Below are 11,211 nucleotides of genomic sequence, written 5' to 3' on the forward strand. Positions count from 1 at the left end.
AGGAGGTTTCATAGACTTGGCAAATTCATTTTTCAGAAGTTTGTAGGTACAGACATCTGTTGTGGGATTTCTTGGCAGTTTGAGGCTTTTAAAAATATTGTTCCTATCGATATCAAAATTATGGGACTAGATGAAAACAAGGAGATAAACACACTCTACAATCTATCCCCGCAGCATTTAGGCAGGCATTTCCAACTGATTCAAACAGGGCAAAACAAATCACCGTAACAAATCATGATTAAAACATTTTAAAAATCAAGAAAATTTCTCTGGCGGTTCTTTCTTTTGTTGTATTGAAAACGTAGCGAACCGTGACACCACTGCATCGAACCGAACTGTGAATTTTGTGAACCGTTACAACCCTAATTTATATATATATATATATATATATGTAAACTGGCCTTTATTTCTGTATTATATACATGGTCCAACTTTTTGTGTGATTTCTATAGGCAGTGGCTGCTGCTGAAAGACTCAGCTATCCCGTTCTGGTCCGGTCTGCTTTTGCCCTTGGTGGATTGGGTTCAGGCTTTGCTAATAACAGAGAGGAGATGATCACATTGGTCACCCAAGCCTTTGCCCACACATCACAAGTCCTGGTTGACAAATCACTTAAAGGCTGGAAGGAAATAGAGTATGAAGTGGTGCGGGATGCCTATGACAATTGCATTACGGTACGAAGCACCTAGAGCTGTGATTTCCCTTTTATACTGATATATTTATTCATTTATACCTACATTCCTTCACATTTTACCAGTACGTGTTTTACCATTTGTTCTTTTCTAATTAGATTATTTTCCATTTAGGTTTGTAACATGGAGAACATTGATCCTCTAGGAATCCACACTGGGGAGTCCATAGTGGTGGCTCCTAGTCAGACACTGAATGACTATGAATACAATATGCTGAGAAACACGGCCATCAAAGTTATTCGCCACTTGGGCATTGTGGGAGAGTGCAACATTCAGTATGCTCTGAATCCTGAATCTGAGCAGGTAATTCAGTCGCTTTTATAATCTTGGAAAAATTAGTTCATGGAAGCAGTGATCAAGCCATAATCCCGTTCTTTGTGTCCTGACAGTATTACATCATTGAAGTCAACGCTCGTCTCTCACGAAGCTCTGCGTTGGCCAGTAAGGCCACAGGTTATCCGCTGGCCTACGTGGCCGCTAAGCTCGGCTTGGGAATCCCTCTGCCCATGCTCAAGTGAGTTCTGGGCAAAACAAATCACCGTAACAAATCATGATTAAAACATTTTAAAAATCAAGAAAATTTCTCTGGCGGTTCTTTCTTTTGTTGTATTGAAAACGTAGCGAACCGTGACACCACTGCATCGAACCGAACTGTGAATTTTGTGAACCGTTACAACCCTAATTTATATATATATATATATATATATGTAAACTGGCCTTTATTTCTGTATTATATACATGGTCCAACTTTTTGTGTGATTTCTATAGGCAGTGGCTGCTGCTGAAAGACTCAGCTATCCCGTTCTGGTCCGGTCTGCTTTTGCCCTTGGTGGATTGGGTTCAGGCTTTGCTAATAACAGAGAGGAGATGATCACATTGGTCACCCAAGCCTTTGCCCACACATCACAAGTCCTGGTTGACAAATCACTTAAAGGCTGGAAGGAAATAGAGTATGAAGTGGTGCGGGATGCCTATGACAATTGCATTACGGTACGAAGCACCTAGAGCTGTGATTTCCCTTTTATACTGATATATTTATTCATTTATACCTACATTCCTTCACATTTTACCAGTACGTGTTTTACCATTTGTTCTTTTCTAATTAGATTATTTTCCATTTAGGTTTGTAACATGGAGAACATTGATCCTCTAGGAATCCACACTGGGGAGTCCATAGTGGTGGCTCCTAGTCAGACACTGAATGACTATGAATACAATATGCTGAGAAACACGGCCATCAAAGTTATTCGCCACTTGGGCATTGTGGGAGAGTGCAACATTCAGTATGCTCTGAATCCTGAATCTGAGCAGGTAATTCAGTCGCTTTTATAATCTTGGAAAAATTAGTTCATGGAAGCAGTGATCAAGCCATAATCCCGTTCTTTGTGTCCTGACAGTATTACATCATTGAAGTCAACGCTCGTCTCTCACGAAGCTCTGCGTTGGCCAGTAAGGCCACAGGTTATCCGCTGGCCTACGTGGCCGCTAAGCTCGGCTTGGGAATCCCTCTGCCCATGCTCAAGTGAGTTCTTTCATTGAAATTTGCTGTTATACAGAAAGTAATTGTACACTTAAGTGTTGTTCTTTTCAAAGTTGCTTAAAAGTCACTGTTTTCCAGGAATTCAGTGACTAATTCCACAACAGCCAACTTTGAGCCCAGTCTGGATTACTGTGTGGTGAAGGTTCCTCGTTGGGATTTGAGCAAGTTCCTTAGAGTCAGCACTAAAATTGGCAGTTCCATGAAGAGCGTTGGTGAGCCTCCTATAAAAAAACAAACAAACTGCATGACAAATCTGTGTATTGTAATTCTCAAACCAGTGTGATTGTTAACTAAAACTATAAAAAATTGTCTTCAATTGAAATAAAATGAAATCTAAATATTAGATGGAAAAATGTAAACACATATTTGAAGTAATAAAATGACTGAAACTGAAAAAATGTAAAGCTAATTAGAAATATAAAAAAAATAAGGATTTATAAATTCACAATTACTAAAACCTAATCTAAAATTAAAATGAAAACTGAAAATATTACAATAAAAATGATTTAAAATATGAACAAATGCTATATAAAAACTGCTAAAATAATCTCATATACAATAGCAACTACATTTATAGGAGTTTTGTGCAACAGGCATAAGTAATGGGTTTTGGTTGGATTTACCAATTTTTACTTACTACAATATTTAACAACTAACAGCCTTTTCATTGGCTGTTGCTTGTTTTTTTTTTTAAATGATAAAAATGTAATTGATTTTTATATCTGCTTCGGCAGTTACTTTAATTAGCATTTCTTTAGCACCATCCTTATTTTGCTCATTTGGGAAGCGTAATAATAAACCAAGTTGATGGTAATTGTAAGAGGGACTGTTAACAGTCTGCATTTTATATATATTTTTTAAATTCAAATTTGTGCATATTTAATAAGCATAGTGTGTATAGTTTAATTGTAAAAAGTAATTAAGTGTATTAAAATACTTTGTGAATTTTAATATGGCAATGAAAAAGCCAAATTTTAGTCTGTTTAGTTAGAAGGTGCTACATTTTCTGAACTCTCATATCCAGTGAGTTGTGATCTCATTCAGCACTCTCTTCCATCTCAGGAGAAGTGATGGCCATTGGCCGCAGCTTTGAAGAGGCCTTCCAGAAAGCTTTGAGAATGGTGGATGAGAACTGCGTTGGTTTCGACCACACCATCAAACCAGTGTCTGAGGAGGTCTGTAATGAAGTTACACATCTACCATCTCACCCCCATGTCAGATGCAATTTTTTTTGCAACAAGCTGATTAAAAACCTACATGAAAACAAAAAACGAAATATTATTTTCTCATATCCAAGGAGCTGCAGACACCCACAGACAAGCGCATCTTTGTTCTGGCAGCTGCCCTGTATGCCGGCTACACTGTTGAGCGGCTCTATGAGCTGACCAAGATAGACCACTGGTTTCTGCACAAGATGAAGAACATTACAGACCATGAGAAACTTCTAGAGGCATATAATCGGGATGAGAGTGCCATGCCACCTGAGGTTTTGAGGAAAGCCAAGCAGCTGGGCTTCTCCGACAAACAAATCGCCCAAGCTGTGCAAAGGTACTTGGAAAAACTGCTGATGCAGAAAATCACAACTGTCAATTCTAGACTTGTTTTTACAAAGAATAGTTAATATGGGCTGCAGTAGACAGCTAAATCTGCTCTTTCCCCTGCTGCAGCACTGAGCTGGCCGTGAGGAAGCTGAGACGTGACTGGAAGATCCTTCCAGCGGTCAAACAGATTGACACAGTGGCCGCCGAGTGGCCAGCTCACACCAACTATCTGTACCTGACCTATCACGGCTTAGAAAGTGATGTGGTTTTCGAGCAGCCCCATGTCATGGTGATCGGCTCTGGGGTTTACCGCATTGGAAGCAGCGTGGAGTTCGATTGGTGCGCTGTTGGGTGTATTATGGAGCTGAGGAAGGTGAGCTATCCGTATTAAGGAAAAACTGACTTTTATGTGGCTTAAAATGAAGCATAAATTCATTATTTAGTGAAATTTCAGTGTGTATTTGAGAACTGTTCATTTCTCAGATGGGATACAAAACGATTATGGTGAACTACAACCCAGAAACAGTCAGCACAGATTACGATATGTGCGATAGACTGTATTTTGATGAGATCTCATTTGAGGTAAGAAATTAAATGTTAATAAAATGCTAACAAAATGTATGCTAGTAAAATTTTATAAATGCTAAAATTAATCATATGATTTATTATTATTATTATTAATAATAATAACAATAAAACATGTAATAAAATATAAATTTATGAAAATAATATAAAAATATTACAATTAGTATATTTTATTTAATTATGATTATTATAATAAATATATAATAATTATTGCATTTGCCTGCCTTTAATCACAGGTGGTGATGGACATTTATGAGATGGAGAACCCAGAAGGAATTATTCTGTCCATGGGTGGTCAGCTGCCCAACAACATCGCCATGTCTTTGCATAGGCAACAGTGCAGGATCCTGGGCACCTCGCCTGAATTCATTGACTCTGCGGAGAACCGCTTCAAATTCTCCAGGATGCTGGACACCATAGGAATCAGCCAGCCCAGATGGAAAGAGCTGTCTGATATTGAGGTAAGATATAAAGATAATTCATTTGATTCAACTCTAAGGAATACCAAGGACTACACACCAAGGAAGTGTAGTGTGACATGAATAACCAAAGAAAGACATAAGTTCTGCTTGTAACTTCAAATGACCCCTTGGCATTTCTCTTGTAGTCTGCTGTGGGTTTCTGTGAGACGGTGGGTTATCCCTGCTTAGTGAGGCCATCGTATGTTCTCAGCGGGGCTGCTATGAATGTAGCCTACGCGGACAGTGACCTGGAAAAGTACCTCAACAATGCTGTTGCTGTGTCAAAGGAGCACCCTGTTGTTATCTCCAAATTCATTCAGGAGGCCAAGGTTAGTCACTAAAAACAGCATTTTAAGTCTGCACAAACCGCTCCCACCTTCAGGCAGTTCCAGTTAACTGTAAAATGCATGTGTGTGTGTATGGGAGAGATGGGAGTTAATTACTAGGTAATGCTGTTAGTTGGCACAAAATAAAAAAATTGCTTGTTTGAACAGGTTTTTCATTCACCACGGATGTTACATGCGGTGTGAATATTACACAATAGAACTTTCAAGTCCTGATTTGTCTTTCTAGTTGCTATTGTTGCTCAGTTTGAGAGTGCATGATTTCATGAAAAAATCTGATTTGACTGATTTATATACAACCTATATTACATGATAGCCATCAATCAACTGATGTTGGATATTTTTTTTGTATTGTTTGTCAGTCCATATTATATTTACTTGTTCGTACTCATTTCTCTTATCTCTTACATTTTAGTTTACCCAGTGTTGTATAAAGTACCTGAAAGCCATACTCAGGAAATGACTTTGGTTGAAGTAGGACTGGCCGATATAGCTAAAAAATGTATCAAAGATATAATGTTTGTTTCATATAGTTCGGCATTGATAATTATAAACTTTTTTTTTAATAACCTTTTTTAAAACAAAGAGCAATAGAAAAAAATGTTTACTTGTAACCACTGTATTTTTAAATTAACTCCATTTGAGACAAACATCAAATTTTTTTGTTTTGACAGTCAAAAACAAAATAAAAATTAAACAAATATCTAATTTCTAATGTTTTATATGCAGATTAAATAGGTTAAACTTTTGGCTTGTCTCCCGAGGCCACAGGAGGGCGCAATGAGCAAAATAATGCAGCACATTTTAAATGTTCAACGCAAGGAAGTAATGGTCTATAAAAAAAACGTGCATTAAGTCTAAATTATATAGATCAAATATAATTTTGTAAATTGCATAAACAATTAACAAAGAGCAATAGAAAAAAATGTTTACTTGTAACCACTGTATTTTTAAATTAACTCCATTTGAGACAAACATCAAATTTTTTTTGTTTTGACAGTCAAAAACTAAATAAAAATTAAACAAATATCTAATTTCTAATGTTTTATATGCAGATTAAATAGGTTAAACTTTTGGCTTGTCTCCCGAGGCCACAGGAGGGCGCAATGAGCAAAATAATGCAGCACATTTTAAATGTTCAACGCAAGGAAGTAATGGTCTATAAAAAAAACGTGCATTAAGTCTAAATTATATAGATCAAATATAATTTTGTAAATTGCATAAACAATTGAACAAAACGGCATCATGTATTTATGCATTGCTTAATACAAAGAGCCGAATCGCCCATCACAAAGATTGTCTTTAAAAACATATGAGACGCAGTGAACAGGAATAAACCTTCACAAATTTGTGACGTGTTTTCTAAAAGTTTAAACCGTTTTAACTTTGCATGACTTTCTATACATCTCTTCTGTGTGACGCGAGTGCAGCAGTCATATTTGTCCGTCTAGAAAATGCGCTGAATATACGTTCTGTGTGAATGGCTTGGTTTCGGTTTTAACCTAATCAAGATCTTCTCCGCATTGAGCTTCTTATATCGTCCAATATTTTGATTGAATAACGCAGCAACTGCTCTTCTCATGGGCTATACTAACAAAACATTAAACTACAACGTCACTTGCATCATCACTGCATTTTGTGCTCCGCTGATGACGCTCCCTGACACACATCTAACATTGGATTGTACTATTTTTGCATTCAAATGCAAAGGTTTATTTTAAATTCGACTAATATTCATTCTTTACTCCTATCTCCTCATCACAGGCAGGCACAGCCCTCATGTTGGTGTTTGTGTGTGCTGTCTGCGTCACTCATAGCACGTGCCTATATCGTGCACTATATCAAAGATTTTTTTATATTGTTAGTGAAGAAGGTGTACCGTCGATAAATATCAATACCGTTTTATCGCCCAGGCCTAAGTTGAAGTCACTGTTTAGAATATTACTTGAGTAAAAGTCTTAAAGTATGTGATATTTATTGTACTTAAGTACATTTAAGATTAAAAAAATACTTTTCGTACTTAAGTATTGAAAGTAAAAGTACAAGTAAATGCAAAATGTAAAAGCAAATAAATATATTTATATAAATAATGTTCATACATAGCTTGAGTAGCAAGATTGTGTTCAGTTTAAACTTTCTTCCATTTTATATCTTTGGTTAAGAATAAGAAGCTCTTCATCCGGTACTTAGTGTCTTTCATTCCAACATAAGAAATCATTTCTGGAATCTGCATCTGAAATAACATTTAGATATATTTACACAGTTTAATGAAGAGCCTGCGTGCTCGAAACGTCACATATGCTATGCGACAGTCTTTTTAAAAAATATTTTTTTTGATACTTTTGGAGCTTTGGTGTTGCCGACTTTGCGTCTAAAATATTTCTACTTGTTTTTTGGTCGAGCACCCAGTTGAGATCGATGTGCGTGCTTTTGCCTGCTCTTCACAGTTTAATGTAGGCCATCTCAGAGGGGGCATGGATGCCTTTAACCTGCAGTTACAGATGGATAAATAATGTTTTGTTTTTAACATAAAACGTTGAATACTGATATTTGAAATGATTTAAAACATGAAAAAAAAAAAGTCGAAATGTGAAATTAAAACCAACAGTAGGTGACAGCAAGTGACCGTTAATGAGTGAGTCATTGAGATTCAACAGATTCGTTCAAACGGCTGATTCATTCAGGAACAAAGTGTTTAAATGATTCAGTGATTCACTCAACACATTCATTCAACCGATTTGTTCAAAAAGCTGATTCATTCAATAAGTAAACACCATTGCTCAAAGATGCAGAACAGTGCTGTGATCTTTGTTTGGAACAATTTTCGTTGGCAAAATGTAAGTTACTTATTGCTAACTTTATTGAACTTGTATAAAATGATTACATTTGTTATCATGCTGATATCTGCAGAAAAACGGTACTCTTTGTGTGATATAGATTAAGTTAACTATATTAAATTATATAAATATAAAAGCATACAGAAGCATTTTGCCGCCTACAATTCAGAATGCCTTGAATTTTGAGTTTTAATAAACCAATAAATCACGTGCGTGCACTCTCTGTGTGATTTGGTGTTCTACTCGATAATGTCAGATGGCACATCATTACAAGAACACTTACCATTACTGCAGACGATATATTGTATATCGCACAGCACACCCCAGCTTCGACTTGAGTGGAAAATGAAATCATCCGCGGTTGTCCGCGCACTTGTTTGCACAAGAGCAAAGGTGTTTTTTAGGAGTCTTAACTTCTAAGCACCAGACCACTGATTCGTCAAACCTGATTTCTTGCCGTTAGTGTTCTTCTGACTATTTTGTAGCAAGTGACGAAGATGCTTCAGGGAAATGTATCGGAGTAAAAGTATACGTTTTAATTAGGAAATGTAATGGAGTAAAAGTTGGCTGAAATATAAAAAGTAAAGTACAGATACTCCCAAAAAATACTTAAGTACTGTAACAAAGTATTATTACTTCGTTACATTACACCACTGAGTTTACCTTTATTCTCAAAATGAATATTAATTTTCAATACTATAACTTATAATGCCTAAACTCACTTTTAGCATTTAAAACGATTGATTTTAGTGCATTTTTTTTATTTTATTGTAGACAAAATAGCGAATTAGAATATCAGCCATTTCTTGGTTTTCAGCCATAAAATGAAAATCTGGATAACCCAAAATTACATCCTTTTTAATATTATTTATATATGATTATAGCTTTTAATATTTTTAATTAACTTTATTTTCACCTTTCATTTCTTTTTGTTTTTATTATTTCTATTTAGCTTTGTTTTATTTTAGTTTTAGTATTTTCAGTTTTTCATCTAATATTTTTATCGTTAACGATAACAACACTGATCCTTATGTGTAATTTGAATCCTGTAGTACTCTTTAGTAGTATTGCTGTGTTAGATATTTAAAGCTATTGTGGTGGCAGGATTTGCACTGTCAAATTTTGCAATGTTTTTTGATGGAGATATTTTGCTTTCAGGAAATAGATGTGGATGCTGTGGCCTGTGACGGAGTGGTCATTGCCATAGCGGTGTCTGAGCATGTGGAGAACGCAGGGGTGCATTCTGGAGATGCCACACTGGTGACTCCTCCTCAAGACATCAACCAGAAAACCATGGAGCGCATTAAGATGATCGTTTACGCGATCGGCCAGGAGCTTCAGGTCACCGGCCCCTTCAACCTGCAGCTCATTGCCAAGGTGAGTTTTCATTATTTAAAAAAATATATATTTTTTTAATTTTTTAGCTAGGATGAGTGCATTTTATAATATTTGGTGCTGAAACTAAATCATGTGTGTTTGTCAACAGGATGATCAGCTGAAGGTGATAGAATGCAACGTGCGAGTCTCGCGCTCCTTCCCTTTTGTGTCCAAAACACTTGGTGTGGATCTTGTTGCCCTAGCAACAGGAGTCATATTGGGAAAGGAAGTTGAGGCTGTTGGGCTGATGAAGGGGATTGGCATTGTGGGAGTTAAGGTATTGAAATCTCGGGGATGTCTGTTTTTAATGGGAACACTTTAACCATCTCAGTATTTAAGATCTACATAAGCTCTGCGTTTGATCCTTAGGTTCCTCAGTTCTCCTTCTCACGGCTGGCTGGAGCAGATGTGGTTTTAGGTGTTGAGATGACCAGCACTGGAGAAGTGGCCTGCTTCGGGGAAAACCGTTATGAGGCCTATCTAAAAGCCATGCTCAGCACTGGCTTCAAAATCCCTAAAAAGAATATTCTCCTCACTATTGGTACTTATAAGGTAATGGCTTACTTTACAGCAAGTCGATTCATTTGAGTCTGCTCCTATTAATTTTCATATTCCCATTACTGAAAGCTGTGGTTTGTTAATTTCATCACCATTGCTTATTCCATTGCATACATAAGGATATGACTTAACAAATCCTTAACCCTAAAATTTGCTGTTTGTGCCACAGGTAAATATACCATAAATCATGTGGTTTGTGATGTTTACCTTAGTTTAATGCATTTTGACTTCAAATGTTTACCTGGTCGGTGATAAAACGAGCAAAACTTTTTTTAATAATGCAAATTGCATATATTAATATCGAAGGAGTGGCATTAAAGGGCAATTTCAACTAAAAAGTAAACAACCAACTAGCAATGTTCTAGCTACCTCACACATCACTTTAGCATCCACATGTCAACACATCTAAACGCATATTAACAACTACATAGGAAGTTCCTGGAAATTACCCACAACACTGTAGTATAGTGGTGCACATTTTGCTCATTCACTCTCACTTTTATTAGAGAATGTAAAAAATAGGGGTGCTCCGATTGATCTGCTACCGATCACTATTGGCCGATGATCAAGTTGGGATGATTGATCGGCGGCCTCTAAAAAGGCCGATCTAAAAAAAAAACGATCTCAAGCTGATGACTCTGCCGTGAGAGGTTTGGCATGATATGCAGCGGCACGTGCCGGTCTCTGTCCGGCACGGGTGAAATAATTATAATGCTGAAGGTGAGGTACTCCCCTTCATATTTCTTCATTAAAGAACTTCTAAAGTAATTTGAAAACCTTGTGTGAGACGTAATTTCACAAACTTCGTGAGTGAATCACCGCACGCGCTCTCTCTTTCTCTCAAAATACGCAAATGGCTTCAAATCACCACACATGACGTCTGTCTATAAGCGAGCTGCACAGTTGACACAGGAATTGTCACTTGCACAATCAAGGCAGTGTCACATCGTCACTAAAGTTTATAAATTGCATTACTTTGTAATTCTTGCCAGTGTTTAACCATTCAGTGCTCGCGAGCTCTCCTGGAGACTGTGCGCTCATGCACACTCGCAGCGCAGCGCGCACACATAATGTCAGATTCACATTACTCCGTTTGCGGTGCATATGTGGTGCGTATTTTTTCCGCGCTCATGTTAACGGATTAAAGCGTTCACTGCACACAGCTGCGGCCCGGCAGTGCGTTCAGGAGCGGGGGCGCTGCAGCAGTGCAGAGATCGTTTCCACACCGAGTCTATTGCTGCGCACTGCATTAAAGTAACAGCGCATTGTTTGCAGT

General features: G+C 37.2%; 1 protein-coding gene across 1 annotated transcript in view; it reads left to right on the top strand.

Moving 5' to 3' along the window:
* cad (carbamoyl-phosphate synthetase 2, aspartate transcarbamylase, and dihydroorotase) overlaps positions 1-11,211 on the top strand; it is a 36,316-nt gene that overhangs the window by 3,599 nt on the left and 21,506 nt on the right. Inside the window, exons 5-20 of the mRNA XM_016294599.1 lie at positions 453-674; positions 807-995; positions 1,082-1,162; positions 1,461-1,682; positions 1,815-2,003; positions 2,090-2,214; positions 2,311-2,444; positions 3,295-3,407; positions 3,530-3,780; positions 3,900-4,146; positions 4,257-4,355; positions 4,595-4,819; positions 4,966-5,148; positions 9,159-9,377; positions 9,487-9,654; positions 9,747-9,929. Coding sequence (XP_016150085.1) covers positions 453-674; positions 807-995; positions 1,082-1,162; positions 1,461-1,682; positions 1,815-2,003; positions 2,090-2,214; positions 2,311-2,444; positions 3,295-3,407; positions 3,530-3,780; positions 3,900-4,146; positions 4,257-4,355; positions 4,595-4,819; positions 4,966-5,148; positions 9,159-9,377; positions 9,487-9,654; positions 9,747-9,929 — 2,850 coding nt within the window. The remainder of the gene's footprint in view (positions 1-452; positions 675-806; positions 996-1,081; positions 1,163-1,460; positions 1,683-1,814; positions 2,004-2,089; positions 2,215-2,310; positions 2,445-3,294; positions 3,408-3,529; positions 3,781-3,899; positions 4,147-4,256; positions 4,356-4,594; positions 4,820-4,965; positions 5,149-9,158; positions 9,378-9,486; positions 9,655-9,746; positions 9,930-11,211) is intronic.

This window comes from Sinocyclocheilus grahami, unplaced genomic scaffold, assembly GCF_001515645.1.
Source record: "Sinocyclocheilus grahami isolate Dianchi unplaced genomic scaffold, SAMN03320097.WGS_v1.1 scaffold321.1, whole genome shotgun sequence".
NCBI lineage: Eukaryota > Metazoa > Chordata > Actinopteri > Cypriniformes > Cyprinidae > Sinocyclocheilus > Sinocyclocheilus grahami.